Source organism: Amblyraja radiata, chromosome 2 (genome assembly GCF_010909765.2).
Source record: "Amblyraja radiata isolate CabotCenter1 chromosome 2, sAmbRad1.1.pri, whole genome shotgun sequence".
NCBI lineage: Eukaryota > Metazoa > Chordata > Chondrichthyes > Rajiformes > Rajidae > Amblyraja > Amblyraja radiata.
Window position 1 is genome coordinate 48,159,453 of NC_045957.1, and position 25,304 is coordinate 48,184,756.

Sequence of the window (25,304 nt, forward strand, 5' to 3'; positions counted from 1 at the left end):
AAAAGATTCCACCCCAAATCACTTAGAAAATTGTGCAATATGGATCATAGAAACATGGAAATAGGTGCAGGAGGAGGCCATTCATCCCTTCGAGCCAGCACCATTTATTGTGATCATGGCTGATCGTCCCCAATCAATAACCCATATCCCTTGATTCCACTAGCCCATAGAGCTCTAACTCTCTCTTAAATCCACCCAGTGACTTGGCCTCCACTGCCCTCTGTGGCAGGGAATTGCACAAATTCACAACTCTCTGGGTGAAAAAGTTTTTTCTCAGCTCAGTCTTAAATGGCTTCCCCTTTATTCTAAGACTGTGGCCCCTGGTTCTGGACTCGCCCAACATTGGGAACATTTTTCCTGCATCAGTCCTTTTATAATTTTATATGTTTCTGTAAGATCCCCCTCATCCTTCTAAACTCCAGTGAATACAAGCCTAGTATTTTAAATCTTTCCTCATATGACAGTCCCGCCATCCCAGGGATCAATCTCGTAAACCTACGCTGCACTGCCTCAATCACAAGGATGTCCTTCCTCAAATTAGGATCATTTGGAAGATTGTGCCACATTCTGTAATACATTACTCCACAAGATCAAAATTATGTCACACAAGAGAGCAATACTGCTGTAAAACAATGTAAGTACGTCATTGTCGTTCACCTGTTGCAAAGGCTCATCAATTATACTTGAACCAGTCAACCGCCGATCAATCTTAATTTGCCTAGTTTCACGTTTCATTTCTTCTAAAGCCTGGACAGAGAGAACATTAAAGAATTCAGTAGCAAATAGAACAAGCTTCCACACAATTTTATTTTCTGCAGCATTTGTAGAACATGCAAAATATATAAGAAAGCTTACAACCACAGTGCAATTACTTCTTAAAATATATTAAAATTAAAAATCACGTTTCCAATCTATCTCCATAGCTTGTTACAAATTTGGACTAGATGTATGTACTTAGAAAATAAAAAGCTGAGCCAACTTGGAAACTTAATGTTGTGCAGGAATTCAAATTTGCTAACTACTTTTACTCTGTTTTCCCCACAAGGTCAGGGCAATATCCAGTTTAAAAAGTACATCTTCAGCATTGTTTGCTGTTCATATGATAACAAATCCGATGAGCATTACCAGTCCTGTCAACTCCAATTAGAATTTTTAAAAGTGCTCAAAGCTTTAAAGGCTCTCGAGCATCATCCATCAACACTCAGTTTATTTTTTTCATATTTTTCAGGAATTTATTTGGTCAGAGGCTGGTGAACCTATGGAATTAATTGCCACAGATGGCTATGGAGGCAAAATCAATGTATATTTTAAGGTGGAGATTGACAGATACTTGATTAAGGGGTTACATTGTGCTCAATATGGCAAGATGATCTGAAGGGAACTTCTGCCTTTCGCCTGTCTCTGCACAAGTCATGGACTATTGCAAAGCCAATATCAGCCTGAAATTTGCCAACATGGCATAATTTTTGTTTCTCACTGAACTCTAATAGAATCCAGTGGAGAGCACATTTTTGCTGGAATTTGTCAGCATTATATTACTTTCAACTGCCTTTTAAACAGCAGTTATTAACAACAGACCAAACAATAAAATACATTCTTGCCCTTCCGTCCACATTTATACTGGAATATTATCAACCTTATTCAGCACAATAAACTGAGGCCACAGCTGCTTATTAGATCATTGGATTAAATTACCAACATTAGACAAATCAAATTGGTTCAAATCAGCAAGTCAGCTTACTTTGGGGACTCCAGTTGGTGCTGCAGGAAGAAACGTGTGCTCACACCTTTCAAGATGTCTCTCAGAATTTGTCTTTCCAAAAAGTAATATGACTGCAAAACCCCTGCAAAATAGCAAAAACAGATTTTCAACATTCCAGCAATCAAGTTTTTAACATTCCAGCATGCAAGTATTAAATTCATTTGAAAACAAACCAAATCACTACAAGATTTAATTATGCATCCATTTAGACAAAATAATTGTAGACATTTACATTAGCATACAAAGTGGTACACCACAACAGATAGCACTTTGTTTACCTTAAATCTAAATTAATTGCTTATATTTAATGTTTAAGGAGGAACTGCAGATGCTGGAAAATCGATGGTAGACAACAATGCTGGAGAAACTCAGCGGGTGAGGCAGCATCTATGGAGTGAAGGAAATAGGCACCATTTCGCCCGAAACGTTGCCTATTTCCATCGCTCCATAGATGCTGCCTCATCCGCTGAGTTTCTCCAGCATTTTTGTCTACCTTTGCTTATATTTAATATAAGCTTTATGCTATTGATAGCAATCATTACTGTAGTGCTCTGGTTCTGGTTCTGGTCTAACTTATCTAACTTCAAGTAACCCCAGCATTCACTCTCCCTAGATCCCTCCCCCACCCAAATCGTACCAGCTTCTCGTTTTCACCCAACAAACAATGGCCTGCTTCCTTTATCATTGCTACTCTTTTTGCATATCTTTCATTAATTGTTCTATATCTCTCCACATCATTGTCTCTATGTCTCGTTTCCCTTTCCTCTGACTAGTCTGAGGAAGGGTCTCAACCCGAAACATCACCCATTCCTTGCCTCCAGATATGCTGCCTGTCCCACTGAGTTACTCCAGCTTTTTGTGTCTATCTTCTGGTTCTGCTTAAATAGTGATGAAAAAAGAGAATTTCATCCTTTACTTCACTGCTTGCAGCTGATATACCAGCACATCTTTGGAATGAATGCAACAAGCATTTTTGTCTGATGCACAGAGTAGGTGGAAAGATAGTCACCTCAATATATCATTTCCAAAAATAAAACGGGTTCCAATTATGGGATCCTAAATTAATTGCTTTAATGAATTATTTCTTGGTCTTTAGATTTGCAGTCGCAAACAACTACTGGGCGGTGCGGTGGCGTAGAGGTAGAGCTACTGCTTTACAGCAACACCCGGGTTTGATCCTGACTGATGGGCCTGTCCCACTTAGGCGACTTATTAGGCGAGTGTAGGAGACTCTGCGCTCGCCACATGGTCGCAGATGGTCTCTGGTGAGTCTCCTTCATGGTCGCGAGGAGTTCCCGCATTCTGAGAACTAGTCGCGGCTCATTGGGGAAAAAAGTTTTCAGAACCAAGGATAACCGACGTTTGTACGTTCCCCCCCATGACCTGCATGGGTTTTCTCCGAGATCTTTGATTTCCTCCCACACTCCAAAGATATACAGGTTTGTAAGTTAATTGGCTTTTTGTAAATGTAAAATTGTCCCAAGTGTGTTCAGGGTAGTGTTAATGTACAGGGATCATTGATCGGTGCTGACTCGGTGGACCGAAGGGCCCGTTTCTGCACTGTAACTCTAAACTAAACCTGTTCTTGCCACCCCTTGACCCTGCTCATTCAAAAGAGATGAATTTGCCTCCACATTCTTAGTTTAATCATGATAAGTAGGAACAAAAGACCTAGATTTGACCAAAGATAAAGGGAAATTTAAATATCTTCCCACTGCATTACTCATAAATTACGGACTTTTTCCTATGGAGTCAGCTCTTAGACAGAAACTAACTGTTTAATTCATAAATGTATAGCTGGGTGCACATGCACCACAATCTAATTTTATAGGTGCACATGCATGTTTTCTAAAATGCAACCTCAGGATTTAGGAGGTGCCTGACTGGCAGATTTTCCAGACAGTCTTAATATTACTTCTCTAAATACATTGACACATTTAATTCCCTTTTTGTTTTAATGTTACTCAGCCGCATGATAATTTTGTAATTAACCCAGTGTGTTTAAAGGGAATTGGGACCCAGTCTTTTTAAAGGAGTGGGAGGAATAAGACCTCTGTGTTTAAAGGGACTGTGTGACATGGGGCCCATTCTGTTTAAAGGGAGCATGGGAAACATGACACTGAAGGGCCTGTCCCACGTAGGCAATTTTTTCGGTAACTACAGGTAACTGGGCTGCTTTCACATGGTTGCAGGGTGACGTCTGTATGGTCGTGAGTAGTCTCCTCAAGTCGCCTAAAGTCCTAAAGTTTTTCTGGTCGCCGCTGGATTTTGAGATGTTCAAAACGTTTCCGCGACTGTGGGCTTGACGTAGCTTGTCTTCTCCTGTCGTAGGTGCTGTCGTCGTTTGTTGCCAGGATGACGCAGTTTGTCGCCAGGTGACATTGGTTGTAGTCGGGTGCTGACTTCGGTGAATTCCATTGGCGATTACCTATGTCAACCGGCGACAAGTACCGGCGACTGAATTGTCTTCAGTTGTCGCCGACAGGGTCGTTGCCTGTCGCGGGTGGACGTTGGTTGACTTTGGCTGTTGCCTGCGTGGTTGTAGGTTGTCGTAGGTGTGGCCGTAGGTGGACGTCCTAAGTCGCTTGACGTTGACTAGGTGGTAGGTTGTCGTAGACATTGTCATGGGGGGGTCCAGTCGTCGCTTTATCGGCGACCTGCTACGACTGACAGTCGCCGAAAAAAAGCACCTAAGTGGGACAGGCCCTTGTGATTAAAATTAAGAGGCTCATGGTCCAAATTCAGCCGAATTCATTCTGATATAATTTGGTCAGTAGTGGGATAAAGATCACAGAGACTCATGAAATGGGAATTGGATATCCCGAGCTTGACAACAGATTACACAATTACAGTATATGTAGTTTAATTTATTGTTATGCAATTTACTAGGCAACTCCTTTTGACTCTTTTCCATTAACTATGTTGCAGTAATGTTGTCTCAGAATTCTAATACCCCTAGCAAATATCATTCCTTAAAATAAACACAACAAAACACAAGTTTAACAAAAAGCCAGATATCTTCACAAGGTGGCAGTGGCGCTAGAGATTGTTCAAACAAACTGACTTTTATTTTGTGGACAAGGCAATAGTCTATGAAGTACGAAAAGTTAAACATAAATGGAAACACTGCACAATGTCTTCTGGATACGCACTACCTTCACCGTAAGCTTTTATTATCCATGTCAAAAATGCGGTGCCAAAAGGGAAATAATACATGGGAATTTGGTAAACCTGTGATTATAATGCAGCTCGACTGGAACTGTATCAGCACTAGAGAGATAAAGGTCTAAACAGCAACATGTAAAAACTGGGAAAATATATGGGCAGCATCTTAAAGCAGTTGTACACGTATCTTTCATTGGGTACATTACTCTTTGAACAGCACTGTTGAGACAGACCTTTAAAGAAACTCTGCCGATGTCGAGTGCATCAGGTCATTGCCCTGGGTCAAATGTTATCTATTAGTTCTCCGTCCATAACCAAATATCTAGGTCTTGCCGCATATAGAGCTAGACAGTTTCATTTCTGATGAGTTGCAAATAAAGCTTAATATTGTGCAAGCATCAACAACCATCCATGAAAGTAAGTTAGCAATGCTTTGGAGAAAACATGAATGACCTCATCAAGCACAACTTTCTTTGAGCCAAGTACGAGTTGAGCCATTGGAGTGTGTTCTCCTTCAAGTTGATTGTTGTTTTCCCCTCTCTGGTTTACCATGGGCCCTTGATGCCACACTCAGTTAATAGTGCCTTGATGCCAAGAGCAGTGACCCTCACTTCATCTTTGGAATGCAGGACTTTAGTTCATGTTTGGACCAAGACGACAATGAGATGTGGAACTCAGTAACTCTGGTAAAGCCTAACCAGAGTATTGTTCAGCAGGTTAATGCAATATACCATTTAATAATGCAATAGACAGTATCTTCCATCACTTGGCAGATGACCAAAGATAGTCTGTTTGGACGGTAATTATCTGGATTCCATTTGGCTGTATGCAGGCATGATATTATTGGCCATTTTTACACACTGCCAGAATGATGCAGAAGACAAGCTATTCCTGGACAAGCCATAATGTTGCCTTGTCCTTTAACCTTTGATTAAAAAAGTTCTCAATCATTTATTCATACAGGTATTAGAATGCAAGAAATGCATTAAAACGGGAATAATTAGATACAGCTGTATTTGTCCACATGGGATGATATTGACTGACTCAAGGAGCTGTCCCATTGCGGCGACGTAATCTGCGAGTTTAGAAGAGTTTGCCCTCAACTCAAACTCGCAGCATGGTCGACACATGGTCCTAGGAGGTCCAATGAGGTCACTGGAACTCTCCTTCATGCTTGAGGGAAGTTCCCACACACTCGCAGCCGCGGAAAATTTTTCAGCATATTGAAAGACTTTCCGCGAGTAAAAATTGGTCAGCATGGTTCTTTTTAACTCGTCGTGCAGTGGAGTGAGGTCGCTATGTAGTTAGAGGCAGTCGAGAGCAGCCATAGGCAATCTCCTTCGCTTACCGGGTATTTTAACTGGCTCATTGGAGTTTTCAGGACCAAGGAAAACCGACTGGTAGGTTAAATGCCCGCTAAACTTTATTAAACATTGTCTGACTTCTTAAAAGTGTCTCCTCTCCTTCTCCCCCCTCCACACTCTCTAAAGGACTTACCATACATTGTGCAGCCATCTTTTACCTTCCTTTTCATCACGGGTGTGAATTTCAGACAGCACTCCCCCCGCTTTCCCTGGCCCCCGCCCGTTGTCTGTGTCTGTGTCTGTGTGTTCGATCGAGCTTGCTGTTTCATCGCTGACGGCCGATCCAGCTCGAGGTTTTCCAGGCGAGTGCCCTCGAGCTTGAAGGTCGAAGACACTCTTCTGAACTCGCGGATTAGGTCGCCGCAGTGGGACAGCCCCTTAATGGATTCCAGGTACTTCAGGTTAAAAGATATTTGGGAAAGACAGAAAAGGAATGGAAGCAGGGAAATGGTAATGCCGATTGGGCCGATTGGAATGAAAATAGAAATGCAAGGAATCAAAGTAGTTGTAGTAACAAGAATAGAACATTTGCTAAGAACCTACACTGAAAGTTATTATTGCGAGGTTTACGTCGGGACTAGTGCTGTTGTTAATATTTATTAATGACTGGACATGGAGCAAAGTTTTTGGAAATGTAGACATAACAGAAAAGTAGAAAACAGGTGTATAGGTGAGCCTTCTGATTTGCACAATACTCAAGGTTCAAAAACAAAACACAAAGTGTTGGCGGAATTTTGTCTTAGGCAGCATCCGTGAAGAGAATAGACCAACATTTCAGGTCAGGCTTCTTCAGACTCAAATCCAAAGCTGCACCTCTATGGATAAAAAATGCCCCCTTTACTCAATCCTATGTGACATCCCATCTCCTTAGTCTGTGACCGCTGGTTCTTTATATTGTCACCAGCAACGAAGTTCTTCCAAATAACCGGGAACATCTTTTGAAGTCTGGATTTTGTATGTCAATGAGGTCCTCACTCATTCTTCTAAACATCTAAACACTAGTGAACATAAACAAACTGTTATACATCAATCTTATCATTCTAGGAATTAGTTTGGTGATTCCTCTCTGCACTACCACGATAGCAAGATCATCCTTCATCAGACAAAGAGACCAAAACTGTATACAATATTCAAGGTGTGATCTCACCCAAGTGTTTACAGCTGTAATAAAGCATCCTGTCTACTCATGTATTTTACTTTCATAATCGCTTGCATCATCCACATGCTTACTTTCATTTACTGGGTTTTTTTCCCCAAGTACCTCACTTCCTTCTCTTTTTCCATCTATCATAGGCTCAGATTCAAACAGCACGGAAACAGGGCCTTTGGCCCAACTTAACTATGCCAACCAGGTTTTATAGCTGAGCTAGTCCCATCTGTCTACATTTTGCTCATATATCCCGCTAAAAGATTTGTATTTTGGACACGTCTCACTGTTCAGATAGCAATTTGCCTTTCCATGCATGTCACCAAAGTTTATAATCTCACATCTATCCACATTAGTTTGTGGCATGCATTTGCCAACTCCTGAGCTTGTCCAAATCACAGTGGGGCCTCTATTTCCTCTCACATCACCATCCAGCTGTGTCATCCACAAATTTTGAGATATTTTATTCCGTCATCTAGATCATTGATATGTAATATGAATAGCTACAGTCCAAACACTGAACCATAGAGCACCCCACCCATCATTTTCTGCCATTCAAACAGATCCGTTTATTGCCAGGTATCCAAATCATGAGAACAAATTTACAGAGGGGTGGATTTCTAAAATCATAAGGAAAATCTCTACTGAAATATGTAAAAATTTCCCCGTTTCGGCGCCTGTTTTTTGAGGAGATGAGACACACACACACACACACACACACACAGTTTTAATAAGTACTAGACCAAGGGGTTAGGTCGCATCCCCTCAACGCGCGGTTGCGTTGACAACCCCACACACGCACAGGAGGGGAGAGGAGGTGGATATGGCGCAGACTCGGTCCAGGAACCACGACAATCCTTTCAGGTTAGGCAGTGGTTAACTTTCACCTTCTCCAACCTCTTCAACTCTATCTGTTGTTCAAGATGTGGAGCCTTAATATCGGCGAAACCAAATGTAGACCCAGTGATCGTTTAGCTGAACACCTTCGCTCAGTCCGCCCGGACCTACCAAATCTGCCAGTTGCCAAACACCTTAATTCCTTTTCCCATTTCCACACTGACCTTTCTGTCTTCAGCCTCCTTCATTGTCAGAGTGAGGCTAATCACAAATTGGAGGAACAGCATCTCATATATCGCTTGGACAGCTTACATCGCAGTGGTATGAATATTGATTTCTATAACTTCAAGTAACCCCTGCACTCCATCTCTCCCCCACCCAAGTCACACCTGGTTCCCGTTCTCATCTAGCAAACAGCTAACAATGGACTGTTTCCTTTATCATCGTTACTTTTTTTGCATATCTTTCATTCATTTATTCTCTTTCACTCTATATCACCGTCTATATCTCATATTTTCCTTTCCCCTGACTAGTCTGAAGAAGGGTCTCGACCCAAAATGTCACCCATTCCTTCTCTCCAGAGATGCTGGCTGTTTCTGCTGAGTTACTCCAGCAATTTGTGTCTATCTTCAGACTGGTGGATAGGTGGGTGATAAATGAAACTTATTGGTGAGGTATCAATTTATCACACTATGGTTGGAAGAATGGGAAAAGTAAACAAACTAGAGGACACATCCTAAAAGAGGTACAGGAATAGGGATAAATGTTTGGGGAGGAGGGAAAGACAGATTGAGACAGTAGTTAAAAAAGCATTATAGGTTCCTGAGCTTTTAATGCAGGAAAGTAGAATAGCAAGGAAGTTGTGAACCTTTCAAACACTGGTTAACCACAACTGAAATGAGATATCCAATTCCAGGTAATACACTTTGGGAAATGGTTTTGATAAGTACATGAGATTAATGAAAATTATTCCAGACTTCAGCGAATCTAATTACACAAATAGAACTAAAAAAAGCAGAACAAACGGTTTTTTTAAGACACAATACGTAACTTGGCTTTGTAATGCATTACCAGGGAAAGTAGTGTAGATTAGTGGCTCATGCTATGAGTCATGTATTTGTAGTTACGCCCACAAACTTGTTAGCGTCTCGGTCTACTGCATTCCGTTAGTCTTAAATTGAACTCTTAAGTGAGAAGTTGTATTGCTTGTACCTAATAAACTCTACATAACCTGACATGGTGTGAGCCCACTGTTATTATAAGGAGTACAAATCGACATGGTGTCAGAAATGGGATACGAAACCACGCTCTATTTGGAGACCAGAAAAGAGACCAGACAGACTGGTGGAAAGTCAAACATAGTCCGGATACTTCTCGACCGGCCTGCAAACACGAGCAGCATGTGTTCGATAGAGGCCTCCATTCTTTTTCTCCGGGGAAAGAGCAGGCGATTTCACTGCCGTGGGGGAGTGGACCAACGCCTCTGGAGTCGAAGCAGGAGACTGTGGCGCAGGCGAAGATGGAACAGACAGAGGAACTGTCGTAGACATTGTTGTGCTGACAAGAGTATGCGGGGGTCACTAGATGCAGATTTAAATTAACTTGTACGTTCCAGATAATAAGGAGGAGAGATTGGCTCATTCACAGGCAGAAGATAATAGACAATAGACAATAGATGCACGAGTAGGACATTCGGCCCTCCGAGCCAGCACCGCCATTCAATGTGATCATGGCTGATCATCCCCAATCAGTAATCCCGTTCCTGCCTTCTCCCCATATCCCCTGACTCAGCTATTTTATGAGCCCTATCCAGCTCTCTCTTGAAAGCATCCAGAGAATCCGCCTCCACTCTGAGGCAGAGAATTCCACAGACTCACCTCTCTGTGAGAAAAAAGTGTTTCCTCGTCTCCGTTCTAAATGGCTTACTCCTTATTCTTAAACTGTGGCCCCTGGTTCTGGACTCCCCCAACATCGGGAACATGTTTCCTGCCTCTAGCGTGTCCAAACCCTTAACAATCTTATATGTTTCAATGAGATCACCTCTCATCCTTCTAAACTCCAGAGTATACAAGCCCAGCTGCTCCATTCTCGCAGCATATGACAGTCCCACCATCCCGGGAATTAACCTTGTAAACCTACGCTGCACTCCCTCAATAGCAAGAATGTCCTTCCTCAAATTAGGGGACCAAAACTGCACACAATACTCCAGGTGTGGTCTCACTAGGGCTCTGTACAACTGCAGAAGGACCTCTTTGCTCCGATATTAGATTCCTCTTGTTATAAAGGCCAACATGCCATTCGCTTTCTTTACTGCCTGCTGTACTTGCATGCTTACTTTCATACCCCAGATCCCGTTGTACTTCCCCTTTTCCCAACTTGACGCCATTTAGATAGTAATCTGCCTTATTGTTTTTGCAACCAAAATGCATAACCTCACATTTATCCGCATTAAACTTCATCTGCCATGCACCTGCCCACTCCCCCAACCTGTCCAAGTCACCCTGCATTCTCATAGCATCCTCCTCACAGTTCACACTGCCACCCAGCTGTGTGTCATCTGCAAATTTGCTAATGTTACTTTGCTAATGTTACTCTTGAAATATGTTGTCTGTTGCGTCGGTAGGTGCCACCATCGGCTCTAACAATGTACGAGCGTGGCTCCGAAGCAGGACCAGAAACCACCCCAATACGATTATGGCCTTTGTCAGTCTAAGCGGACCACCTGTCCTTTGGTCAATGGTGGCAGTGGCCTACTCGTCTTGTCAAACCATTTCTTTTGAACGTCACGCTTCTGTTGCAACCTGGCTTGAACCTCCTTAGGCGGAAAGACATGTGGGACTAATGTTTGCTCTGCTACGGGCAGCATGTTACAGGCCTTGACAATAATCGTTGAGCCGGTGAACCCAAGGCAGGGTCACAGGAAATGTTGCATAAGATGAGCAAATCCAGGAATACGTCAGATTTAGCATTGTGAGAGTGTTCCATTAGTTGTTTTGCACTTCTGACAGCCCGTTCAGCCAGCCCGTTAAACTGTGGATATTCAGGGCTGCTGGTGATGTGGTGAAAATTCCAGCGTTTGGCAAACTCTCTGAATTGTTAATTGATGAACTGACTGCCATTGTCAGTCAGCATCTTGCCTGGAGATCCGTGGACGGAAAAATGACGAGATAATTTCAAAATCACACCGCTGGAAGTGGGGCTGTTGAGAAAATCAATGTCGAACCATCCTGAATACGAATCCATGAGCACCAGGTACTGCTTGCCGTGCCATTCAAATAAATCAGTTGCCACTGTAGACCATAAGAGCACAGATACAGGATGTGGCAGAAGTGGTTGCTTTTGTTGATGAGGCGCCAGGCTATTGCACAATATCGCACAAGCTGCCACATTTTCGTTGATGTATTCGACCATACCAGGCCCGTAAAACATGCTTTTCGCCCGTGTAACAGTGGCTTCAGCACCTGGGTGTCGTGCATGGACAGCGTCAAAATGCCATGCCGTCTTGTAGCACTAGCTCGTCTCGAGCAGGGAAGAAAGGTCGGACTGGCAATGAAACGTTGTAGTGTTTATCTGGCCAGCTGCGCTTAGACAGAAGTTAGCGACCGTAGGGTCTTGTCGGTGGCAGTGTGGGCAACCTATCTCTCCCTCTCTCTGTGTCACTCTCCGTCTCCGCCCGCCACCGGGTCTCGCTCTTCGCTCTCCGCTCGCTCCTCATCCGCCAGCACGGCAGGCCGCCTTACACATGTGCACTGCCATGGCCTGCACTTCTTCCCCCTCCACATGCGCACAACCATGGCAAGCACCAAAGATACTATAGCGAGGATCTTTGGCCAGCACATCATCGGCCATGGTTGTGCGCATGTGCCGCCCTGCACATGCGCACTGCCACTGCAACTAGTCGGAGTCGGCCACTTTTGCTCTCCCTTTGCATTGGGACACATGACAATAAAACTATCTTGACTTGACTTGGACTGAAGCAAAAAAGGATTTTTGAGCAAAAAAAGAGCATATTCATTTTAATTGCATCTGGTTGGGTACCTATAGTAGGGTGAAGACTGTTCTATGCTTTAATTGTTGGAAGAAATTGGGTGATGTTTAGGATAGAGACCTTTCTTTAGATTTCATCTGGTTTTAGTATTTTTAGTTTAATTTAAAGATACATAGAAACATAGAAACATAGAAATTAGGTGCAGGAGTAGGCCATTCGGCCCTTCGAGCCTGCACCGCCATTCAATATGATCATGGCTGATCATCCAACTCAGTATCCCGTACCTGCCTTCTCTCCATACCCTCTGATCCCCTTAGCCACAAGGGCCACATCTAACTCCCTCTTAAATATAGCCAATGAACTGGCCTCGACTACCCTCTGTGGCAGAGAGTTCCAGAGATTCACCACTCTCTGTGTGAAAAAAGTTCTTCTCATCTCGGTTTTAAAGGATTTCCCCCTTATCTTTAAGCTGTGACCCCTTGTCCTGGACTTCCCCAACATCGGGAGCAATCTTCCTGCATCTAGCCTGTCTAACCCCTTAAGAATTTTGTAAGTTTCTATAAGATCCCCTCTCAATCTCCTAAATTCTAGAGAGTATAAACCAAGTCTATCCAGTCTTTCTTCATAAGACAGTCCTGACATCCCAGAAATCAGTCTGGTGAACCTTCCCTGCACTCCCTCTATGGCAATAATGTCCTTCCTCAGATTTGGAGACCAAAACTGTACGCAATACTCCAGGTGTGGTCTCACCAAGACCCTGTACAACTGTAGTAGAACCTCCCTGCTCCTATACTCAAATCCTTTTGCTATGAAAGCTAACATACCATTCGCTTTCTTCACTGCCTGCTGCACCTGCATGCCTACTTTCAATGACTGGTGTACCATGACACCCAGGTCTCGCTGCATCTCCCCTTTTCCTAGTCGGCCACCATTTAGATAATAGTCTGCTTTCCTGTTTTTGCCACCAAAATGGATAACCTCACATTTATCCACATTATACTGCATCTGCCAAACATTTACCCACTCACCCAGCCTATCCAAGTCACCTTGCAGTTTCCTAGCATCCTCCTCACAGCTAACACTGCCCCCCAGCTTAGTGTCATCCGCAAACTTGGAGATATTGCCTTCAATTCCCTCATCCAGATCATTAATATATATTGTAAATAGCTGGGGTCCCAGCACTGAGCCTTGCGGTACCCCACTAGTCACTGCCCGCCATTGTGAAAAGGACCTGTTTACTCCTACTCTTTGCTTCATGTTTGCCAGCCAGTTCTCTATCCACATCAATACTGAACCCCCAATGCCATGTGCTTTAAGTTTGTATACTAATCTCTTATGTGGGACCTTGTCGAAAGCCTTCTGGAAGTCCAGATACACCACATCCACTGGTTCTCCCCTATCCACGCTACTAGCTACATCCTCGAAAAATTCTATAAGATTCGTCAGACATGATTTACCTTTTGTAAATCCATACTGACTTTGTCCAATGATTTCACCACTTTCCAAATGTGCTGCTATCCCATCTTTAATAACTGACTCTAGCAGTTTCCCCACTACCGATGTTAGACTAACTGGCCTGTAATTCCCCGTTTTCTCTCTCCCTCCCTTCTTAAAAAGTGGGGTTACGTTTGCTACCCGCCAATCCTCAGGAACTACTCCAGAATCTAAAGAGTTTTGAAAGATTATTACTAATGCATCCACTATTTCTGGAGCTACTTCCTTAAGTACTCTGGGATGCAGCCTATCTGGCCCTGGGGATTTATCGGCCTTTAATCCATTCAATTTACCCAACACCACTTCCCGGCTAACCTGGATTTCACTCAATTCCTCCAACTCCTTTGACCCGCGGTCACCTGCTATTTCCGGCAGATTATTTATGTATTCCTTAGTGATGACGGAACCAAAGTAGTTATTCAATTGGTCCGCCATATCCTTGTTCCCCATGATCAACTCACCTGTTTCTGACGGCAAGGGACCTACATTTGTTTTATCTAATCTCTTTCTTTTCACATATCTATAAAAACTTTTGCAGTCAGTTTTTATGTTACCTGCCAGTTTTCTTTCATAATCTATTTTTCCTTTCCTAATTAAGCCCTTTGTCCTCCTCTGCTGGTCTCTGAATTTCTCCCAGTCCTCCCAGTCCTGCTGCTTTTTTCTGGCTAATTTGTACGCTTCATCCTTCGCTTTGATACTATCCCTGATTTCCCTTGTTATCCACGGATGCACTACCTTCCCTGATTTATTCTTTTGCCAAACTGGGATGAACAATTTTTGTAGTTCATCCATGCAGTCTTTAAATGTCTTCCATTGCATATCCACCGTCAACCCTTTTAGAATTAATTGCCAGTCAATCTTGGCCAATTCACGTCTCATACCCTCAAATTTACCTTTCTTTAAGTTCAGAACCATTGTTTCTGAATTAACAATGTCACTCTCCATCCTAATGAAGAACTCAACCATATTATGGTCACTCTTGCCCAAGGGGGCACGTACAACAAGACTGCTAACTAACCCTTCCTCATTACTCAATACCCAGTCTAAAATAGCCTGCTCTCTCGTTGGTTCCTCTACATGTTGATTTAGATAACTATCCCGCATACATTCCAAGAAATCCTCTTCCTCAGCACCCCTGCCAATTTGATTCACCCAATCTATATGTAGATTGAAGTCACCCATTATAACGGTTTTGCCTTTGTCGCACGCATTTCTAATTTCCTGTTTGATACCATCTCCAACTTCACTACTACTGTTAGGTGGCCTGTACACAACACCAACCAGCGTTTTCTGCCCCTTAGTTTTTCGCAGCTCTACCCATACCAATTCCACATCCTCCAAACTAATGTCCTTCCTTTCCATTGCGTTAATCTCCTCTCTAATCAGCAACGCAACCCCAGCTCCTTTTCCTTTCTCTCTATCCCTCCTGAATATTGAATATCCCTGGATGTTCAGCTCCCAGCCTTGGTCACCCTGGAGCCATGTCTCCGTGATCCCAACTATATCATAGTCATTAATAGCTATCTGCACATTCAACTCATCCACCTTATTACGAATGCTCCTTGCATTGAGACACAAAGCCTTCAGGCTTGTTTTTACAACACTCTTACCCCTTATACAATTATGTTGAAAAGTGGCCCTTTTTGATTTTTGCCCTGGTTTTGTCTGCCTGCCACTTTTACTTTTCACCTTGCTACCTATTGCTTCTACCCTCATTTTACACCCCTCTGTCTCTACGCTCACACATTTAAGAAACCCTTTCCCTTTAACTCCATCCTCCACTATCCCATTCGACACCCCACCCCCCTTATTCAGTTTAAAACCACCCGTGTAGCAGTGGCAAACCTGCCTGCCAGAATGCTGGTCCCACACCTGTTAAGATGCAATCCGTCCCTTTTGTACAGTTCCCCCTTACCCCAAAACAGATCCCAGTGATCCAAGAATCTAAATCCCTGCCCCGTCCACCAGTTCCTCAGCCACACGTTCAGGTCCCGTATCTCCCTGTTCCTGCTCTCGCCAGCACGAGGAACTGGAAGCAAACCGGAGATAACAACCCTGGAGGTCCTGCTTTTCAGCATTTTTCCGAGCTCTAAAGTCACGCTGCAGAATATTCATCCCCTTTTTTCCGACATCGTTTGTGCCGACATGCACTACCACTTCCGGATGTTCACCTTCGCCCTTGAGGATTTTCTGCACTCTGTCCGTGACATCCTGGATCCTGGCACCAGGAAGGCAGCACACCATCCGCACATCCCGTCTGTTGCCGCAGAAACCCCTGTCCGTACCTCTCACAATGGAGTCTCCCACTACAATGGCGTTGCCTGCCTTAGGCCTTTTTGGTTTTGGCTCAACAGCCCTATTCGCATCACAAGCCAGTCCGCCGCCCAGTGTAAACACCTCTTCTGTCCCGACAGCTTCTAAGTGGGTGAACCTGTTCACAAGAGGTACAACACCCGGGGACGTTGGCATTCCATGCTTCCCTCCCGTTCTCACTGTCTCCCACCTTCTCTCTTCCAGTACCTTAGGTGTAACAATCGTACTGTAGGACTTGTCGAGGAACGACTCCGTTTCTCGGACGAACCGGAGGTCATCCACATGCTTCTCAAGTTCCTCGACAAGATACAGCGTGGAAACATGACCTTCGGCTCACCGAGTCCACGCCGACCACCGATCACCCGTACACTAGTTCTATCCCACATATTAGCGACGTGAGTCAAGAGTGTTTTATTCTCTCACGTCCCAATTACAACAATGAAATCCTTACTTGCAGCAGCACAACAGAATATGTAAACATAGTACTTTGTAAACAATATTATAAATGAGAAAACAAAACAGTGCATATTTATATATGAATATATAACCACACACATGCACACACACACAAGCCTTGGATTAATAAAGTTCTATCGTATAGTATCGTGTGTGTAGGAAGGAACTGCAGATGATGGTTTAAACTGAAGATAGACACAAAAAGCAGGAGTAACTCAACAGGTCAGACAATCTCTGGACAAAAAGAAAATATAACATTTTGGGTTGGGTCTGAAAAAGGTTCCTGCACACCTTTGGAATGTGGAAGGAAACAAGAGCACCCGGAGAAAACCCATGCGATCAAAGGGAAAAGGAGCAAACTCCATACAGACAGCACCCATATTCAGGATCGATACCGGGTCTCTGGCAATTTTAGGCAGCAACTATATGGCCAATGTACCGCCCCATAGTCTTGTACTGAATTAAAACATACAGTAGCTGTAAAGGAGGACATAGCGTCACTTAGAGATTTAAGACTGAAAATGGATAGTTCTTTTTTTTTTTAGTAACCAATGTGATCAACGTATAATTTTTTGTGTGTTGGAAAATAAAATTGTGGCAGATCTGTGTTCGATCCTGTCCTCGGGCACTGTCTGTGTTGAATTTGCACATTCACCTTGCAAGCATGTAGGTTTCCTCCCACATCCCAAAGACGCATTGGCTTTGTAGGTTAACTTGTCTCTGTAAAATTGCCCCTAATGTGTAGGAAATGGGTGAGAAAAGTGGGATAACAGAACTTGTGTGAATGGGTAGACAAAAATGCTGGAGAAACTCAGTGGGTGAGGCAGCATCTATGGAGCGAAGGAAATAGGCGACGTTTCCGGTCAAGACCCTTCTTCAGACTGATGTGATGGTGCGGAGGGGTGGGAAGAAGAAAGGAAGAGGCGAAGACAGTGGGATGAGGGAGAGCTGGAAGGCGGAGGAGAAAATAGGGACTACCTGAAATTGGACAAGTCAATTTTCATACTGTTGGTATGTAAACTGCCCAAGAAAAATATGAGGTGCTGCTCCACCAATTTACGGTGGCCTCACTCTGGCCATGTAGGAGGCCCAGGACAGAAAGGTCAGATTCGGAATGGGGAGGGGGCAGTTGAAGTGCTGAGCCGCCGGGAGATAAGGTTGTTTATTGCGAACCGAGCAGAGGTGTTGGGCAAAGCGATCGCCAAGCCTACGCTTGGTCTCACCGATGTAGAGCAGCTGACACCTAGAGCAGTGGATGCAATAGATGAGGTTTGAGGAGGTGCAGGTGAAACTCTGCCGCACCTGGAAAGACGGCTTGGGTCATTGAATGGAGTCAAGGGGGAAGGTAAAGCGACAAGTGTAGCATTTCCTGCGGTTGCAAGGGAAAGTGCCAGGAGGGGGTGGTTGGGTGGGAAGGGACGAATTGACCAGGGAGTTACGGAGGGAGCGGTCTGTGCGGAAAGCCAACAAGGGAGGAGATGGGAAGATGTGGCCAGTGGTGTGATCCCGTTGGTAGACAAAGCTGGAGAAAATCAGCAGGTGAGGCAGCATCTATGGAGCGAAGCAATAGGCAACGTTTCGGGTTGAGTCCCTTCTTCAGACTGATGTCGGGGGGGGGGGGGGGGGGGGCGTCAGGAAAGGAAAGGAAGAAGCGGAGACAGTAGGCTGTGGGAGAGCTGTGAATGGGAGGGGAAGGAGGGAGAAAGCAAGGACTACCTGAAATTGGAGAAGCCAATGTTCATACCGCTGGGGTGTAAACTACTCAAGCGAAATATGAGGTGCTGTTTCTCCAATTTGTGGTGGGCCTCACTCTAGCCATGGAGGAGGCCCAGGACAGAAAGGTAGGATTCGCAATGGAAGGGGGAGTTGAAGTGCTGAGCCACCGGGAGATCAGGTTGGTTATTGTGAACTGAGCGTAGGTGTTGTGCGAAGCGATCGCCAAGCCTGCGCTTGGTCTCACCGAGGTTAATCATGCGCTGAATAATCCAACCAGAATTTTGTTTGGAAGTGGAAAGAAATAATAGAAATTGCATTCATTGCAAGGTGGAAAAAGAGATGAGATACTGTATTGTAATTTTGCTGCATGTCATTGTGGTATATATCATGTCTTGATTGGTGAATATGTTTAGTTTGTGACTTTATTTGAAGCAGAAATAATATGTGAGTGCTTCATTGACCATAATTCTGACTGGTAACTGTCATACAAGCCCTCTTAAATGACCACCTAAACTGTCATTTGGCAACCTAAAAAGCTGCCTAGGTTGCCCGGCTGGCAACAGGGAAAAAAAGTTAAGCAAGAGCCCTGCATGGTCTCGTTCTCTCTTCTGGTCTCCAATTGAACACGTGTCGGTCGTGTTTGCAGGCCGGTCGTGAAGTATCCGCACTATATTTGATTTTCCACCAGTCTGTCATCGGTTGTGATATCCGCTTTGCTTAGTTATGTTATAGTTATGGGTATACATCGTTATTGATTCTTTTAAGAGGGGGGATGTAGATTAGTGGCTCATGCTATGAGTCATGCATTTGTAGTTACGCCCACAAGCTTGTTAGCATCGCGGTCTGCTGCATTCCGTTAGTCTTAAAGTGAACTCTTAAGTGAGAAGTTGTACCCAATAAACTCTATATAACCTGACATGGTGTGAGGCCACTGTTATTATAAGGACTACAAATCGACAAGTAGTATGTGCGGATTCAATATTTGTTTTCAAACTGGAGGATAAGTATCTGAAAGGAAATAATTTGCAAGGTTATAGGAAAGGACAAGGGGTTAAAGTAACTGGATTGCTCGCATACAAGTCTCATATACTTGGTGAGCCAAACAGTCTCCTTCCATGCTATATTAATATTTGATATCACATGGAAAATCTTGTACAGGCTTCCACGATTATGCAGATCTCTGAAGGAAGTTGCAATAGATCATCCATTGGCACTTTTGGTGGAATGCAGCTGCTTATGGTTCAGTCCCATCTTTGGCTCTCATGTTGGGCCTCATCATCTTTGAGGATGGGAATGTTCTTGAAATATCCTCTTCCCATTAACTGTTTTCTTGTCCGCCACCATAAGGAAAAAATTAGAAATTGAGCACAGATCAAGATTAGAAATTGACGGCATAGAGATATTATCTGGATATTGGGAATTGTGTGCGATGGGGCCAAATTGACTATTGAATATGCATAATGTGACCATTATTCATGCTTATTTTCTTGTTTATTATCAACAAACCACCATTCATGAAGGAACATGTCAATAGTTCTCACCATCCAATTGGAATTCTATTTGACAGCTTTACTATATTGGAGGTGTAACGCACACTATCCCAGAGTTGGGAGTTTAATCATTTGTGGTCCCCATTTGGAAGTGTGTATCTGAAACTGTGATACCTGTTAAAATCTATCATGCAGATAGCTGTGTTAGGCTGTCCCTGCAGCTGCATTCCGAGAGTTTAATTTATGAAACAATCCACAAGCATCTCAAAACACAGCTAGGAGCAACAGGTTGCACAAAAACTGCATTGAATGAATCAGCCATAACTATGATCAATTATCAATTTTCCAGAACAAGGGGTCACAGTTTAAGGATAAGGGGGAAATCTTTTAGGACTGAGATGAGGAAAACATTTTTCACACAGAGAGTGGTGAATCTTTGGAATTCTCTGCCACAGAAGGTAGTTGAGGCCAGTTCATTGGCTATATTTAAGAGGGAGTTAGATGTGGCCCTTGTGGCTAAAGGGATCAGGGGGTATGGAGAGAGGCAGGTACAGGATACCGAGTTGGATGATCAGCCATGATCATATTGAATGGCGGTGCAGGCTCGAAGGGCCGAATGGCCACTCCTGCACCTATTTTCTATGTTTCTATCACCATCTAGCACATCCAGTTCAAGCCCAGACTCCCATGACTATCTTGACTATACATCGTCCCTCCTTGACTCCAGTAAGAACTCCATTCCATTTTCAGTTTTTTGTTTCTCCCATTGTATTTTCTATAATAAGACATTCCACACAGTTGAAATGTCTACCTTCTCCCTGAATTATGACTTTCCCTCCATCAGAGAGTACAGAGCCCTCGACCTAATCTCATCTATTTCCTGTACCAATGGTCTAACCACTTCTCCTGGACAGGGCAAAAGCACTTACCAATCTCTGCGTCTAATGGATCATCCTTTACCATTTCTACCAGCTCCAACACGATTCCATTACCAGACACTATTCCCTTTCTCCTTCCTTTCCAACTTTGAGCAGAGATCAGTCCATTTGAGACTCCCTGGTCTGATTGTCTATCCCAATACCAATCACTATATAAAGGTATTTTACTCTGCAAATGCAGGAGATCCCACAACAGTCTTTTCATCTCTTCCAGTCCCACCATCTAAATACCAGTTTTTTTCCAGGTAAGGCAGTGATTCACTTGCACTTCTTCCAATCTGTTGCACAGTGATTGGTGTTCACAATGTGGTCTCCTTTAAATAGAGTGCCCAAATGCTGGATGGGCAATTGCTTTGCAGAGCACCTGCAACTCTGTAGGAATTACCCCAAGCTCCAGTTGCCTGCTGCTATAATTCACCATCCCACACCAACCTTTCTATCCATGTCCCCTGCACTGTTATAATGATGCCTATTGTAAGCTTGAAAAACAACACACCATCTCCCATATCGGCATAACTTGCAGGATTAAATACTGAATATTCCAACTTTAGATATCAAAATGGCCATTTTTGCCTGCCATCAGCCTCCACAATTCTTTCAGGTAGAGATTTCCAAAAATTCATTATTCTCAGTGAGAAGATTTTTATTTATCCCAGTTATAATTTATTTGCCTCTTATCTTGAAACTATGCCCCCTCTTTTGAGACTCTTGTACTGGCTAAGAAAACTCAACATATACTCTGCAATGCCTCCTCAGGATATACTATATTTGTTCTTCGGTAAAAGGACCAAAATTGTGTGCACAACATATGTGGCCTCATCAAAATCTTATACAATTGTAACAAAATAGCTGATTCTAAGTTCCAACCCTTTTACAATAAAAAGTCAGTATGTCATTTGGCTTAACTACTTGCTGCATCTGCCTGATAACGTGTGGTTTGGGCTGGGTTGTTCTGTTTCCCAACAAGGATTGTCAGAAATGGCGTTCAAAGAAAGCAAGCAATTCTTGATGGAATAATTCTAACTGTCAATGATTTTCAGCAATCCAGGAATTACTGACAAAAGAATAAACGGATATTATGTGTTCAAGAAGGAACTGCAGATGCTGGAAAATCGAAGGTACACAAAAAAGCTGGAGAAACTCAGCGGGTGCAGCAGCATCTATGGAGTGAAGGAAATAGGCAACGTTTCGGGCCGAAACCGTTCTTCAGACTGATATCGGACAAACGGATATTATCTTGATTCAAACAAGACAAGCCATGAAAATGAGCAGCCCTAAATTTAGCAAGAGATATACACAGTGGCAGCAGATATACTGGGCACTGTGAGGGTTATGTTCAGATATGAATGAATCCTTGCTCTTATAACCCACCAAAAAATCGTGGTTATTTCTAGAAAAAACATCGATCCAAATTGATGCATTATCAAAGTATGGAATCACTTGCCTGAAAAAACAATGGGAGCAAATTCAAAGGTAATCTACTAAAAAGTGAAATAAATGCTTGAAAATATTTTTGAACAGGTCATGAGGAAAGAGGAAGAGTAGTTGGATATCTCCACGGTTTTGACTAATCATTAAAGGACAAAGTGTCAAACAAAGTGAACAAAATCATCACCATACTTTACAGTGCAAAACCTATGCTACATTTAAAATCTAAACTGCCATATTCTCTTACACTCATGCACTTTAGCCAGGCTTACCAATAGCTGATATCTGACAGCAAAAGATAACTGTCTCTACTACAGAGGCCTTTTGGCAAGTCCATTCCTATTTTATCACCGAGGATCAGAGATGGTGGGAAGTCATGGAAACCATATGGGTGACAAATAGACCTAACCATAAATTGTAAATAACAGGATGTAATCAGCATTGCACCACCATGAAATGTTCATATCAATGTGTCATGAACGCATAAAAGCAAGGATTATCAGGTATGGGTAATTTCAGAGCTTTGAGAAATGCAGCAGGCTGAGGCCAATGAACAACAAGAAACAAGTTCCAACTTAAAACTATTTCATGGTGCACACACACAGGATAAACATGCTATCAGGTGATATTCAGGATCTGCCATTGAAAACTAACAGATCCTCTGCAACAGGATATAACTTGCTGCAATTAATTTCAGATTTACGAATAACATTCGTTATTCCTTGTCTTGTCTTTTGCTTCAAAAAAGTGCCTTGCCTTGTCTTTTGCTTCAAAAAAGTGCACTATTTTATACGAGGATGCCACAACTTTCCCTTGCTAAAAACCTAGCAACCTTTCTCCACAAATTTAAACTGCTTATGCCGAACCTGAGAGCTTGTTTATTAATCACATCCTGAGCATCCACAACAGCATAAATTTAAATATTTTTGCAGTCTTTGTGTCCAAACATGAACAATCAGATTGACTGTTTTGCCTTTGGGTTGTTTAAACCTGTTTGCTTCAGATACTTTTGGATTCTTTGCGTCTGTTGAAACTAAGTACATGAACTTTGAAATGCTTTAACATGCACTGACAAAATAAAATTCCTTTCTGTTCCCAACATATGCATAAACAATGCCAGATTATCTCAGTTATTCCCTCTAATACAACTTACTTTTGATTAAAAGACTTCATTAGCTCAACAGAAAAATGTAAACATTTCCGATTCATGCTGAATTATTTGAGACATTTTGCGATGCATATGACTATCTCTCATTTGCATCGTATGGAAGTAATTTAAGAAAAATCCTTTTGTTATCTCCACGATTGGCAGATTTGAAATAACCTGAAAATGTAATTGATGTATTGGCAAAAATCTAGATTAATTTTAAAAAAGTGATTGTATAATTTAAAGTCAGAAATTACATATTTTGACAAAATTCTAAATTCCAGAGTATACTAGCCCAGCCGCTCCATTCTCTCAGCGTATGACAGTCCAGCCATCTGGGGAATTAAGCTTGTGAACCTACGATGCATTCCCTCAATAGCAAGAATGTCGTTCCTCAAATTTGGAGACCAAAACTGCACACAATACTCCAAGTGTGGTCTCACTGGGGCCCTGTACAACTGCAGAATGACATCTTTGCTCCGATACTCGATTCCTCTTGTTTTGAAGGCCAACATTCCATTCGCTTTCTTCACTGCCTGCTGTACCTGCGTGCTTACTTTCATTGACTGATAACCAAGGACCCCCAGATCCCATTGTACTTCCTCTTTTCTTAACTTGACACCATTTAGATAATAATCTGCCACTGTTTTTGCTACCAAAGTGGATAACCTCACATTTATCCACATTAAACTGCATCTACCATGCACCTGCCCACTCACCCAATCTGTCCAAGTCACCCTGCATTCTCAGCATCCTCCTCACAGTTCACACTGCCACCCAGCTTTGTGAAGGTGGAAACTGTTTTTCAAGTCCCTACCTGGTCAGAGAGGCTGTTTTCCTCCGGGCAGCACCTTCGACCCATCCTCGCGGTCTACCAGCAGAGCCTGCAGCGGCGTTTCCTGAGGGGACCAGGCCGGAGCCTCGGCTTCGGCGGCGGCGGATCGCTGGAGCGCTACTGCGGAGCGGAGCGGGCGGTGCGTTGCCTGGGTCACCGCGCTGGAGCTCCGGTGAGCTGGGAACGCCGAGAAAAACCCCCAAAAAAACGCGGAGCTGCGGATCTGTGGAGCGGCCAGCTGCGGCGCTGTTCTTTAACATCAGGAGCCTGGGGTCTCTCGCCGAGATTGCCAGTGGTGAAGCTCCGTCCAGCAAATTAGTATATGTGCCTTTTACAGGATCTTTTCCCTGATTGCACCCTCGTGCTTATCATATGCCACATCTTAGTGTATCAACATGAAGTTGAGCATGCACCTATGCATATTCACTCAATCACTCTTCACCCATAAAATCCACTTGGGGTCCATAGATAGTTGATACCAATACTGAAAAGTTAATAACTCATTGCAAATCTCCTGCTCTTCCAACTAGAGATGACATTCGCATGTTCCCACCTTAAGCCATAGCATCTTTCTGCAATATAATGACATATTTATTGATCAACTACTGGAGCAATGCTGAATACTGTTTGTCAATCATAGTGACTTTATTAGCTTCAGCTGGTAATAGCAAAGTTGTACTATCAATGACCTTCATGACCCTTATAGTTTGCCATTAAGCATGCTGTCAGATCTCCCACTTGCACAGCTGCATCACATCTATTACATTGCCAGTTAGTCTAATTAATAGAAACTACTTTATAACAACAGGGCTGTTCCAGGTTTCTATTGACTCCAATCTGTTGCCCAGGACGGAGTCACGGGCCAACCATCCATTTGATAACAACCTAATTTACTGGATAGGAGAGAACAATTTCTCAAGTAGCTTGAGACTGACTTGGATTTTAGCCAAACACAGCGTCAAAATATAATCCAGACAATACATCACAAGTGTTTTTGAACTCCGAGTAGTCCTTTAAATGATTTATTGTTATCATATTGTTAAAATTGCCTCATCATAGCAATGCCTTCAAATATCTCTGATGATCATTGTACATGGAAAACCCTATGAAATCAGTTTGATCACCCTTCTTTCATAATGAACAGGCCACACCTGCCATCATTTCAAGTCTGCCCTGAACGGCAATTCAGCCCGGTTCCGATAATTCTCACATGTCCCAAGACAA

General features: G+C 43.2%; 1 protein-coding gene across 3 annotated transcripts in view; it reads right to left on the bottom strand.

Moving 5' to 3' along the window:
- Positions 1-25,304, bottom strand: part of snx13 (sorting nexin 13) — a 178,736-nt gene that overhangs the window by 99,792 nt on the left and 53,640 nt on the right. For all 3 annotated transcript variants that reach the window (XM_033045890.1, XM_033045898.1, XM_033045881.1), the window contains 2 exons: positions 1,742-1,844; positions 658-747 (listed from right to left, as the gene is read on the bottom strand). In XM_033045890.1, coding sequence (XP_032901781.1) covers positions 658-747; positions 1,742-1,844 — 193 coding nt within the window. The remainder of the gene's footprint in view (positions 1-657; positions 748-1,741; positions 1,845-25,304) is intronic.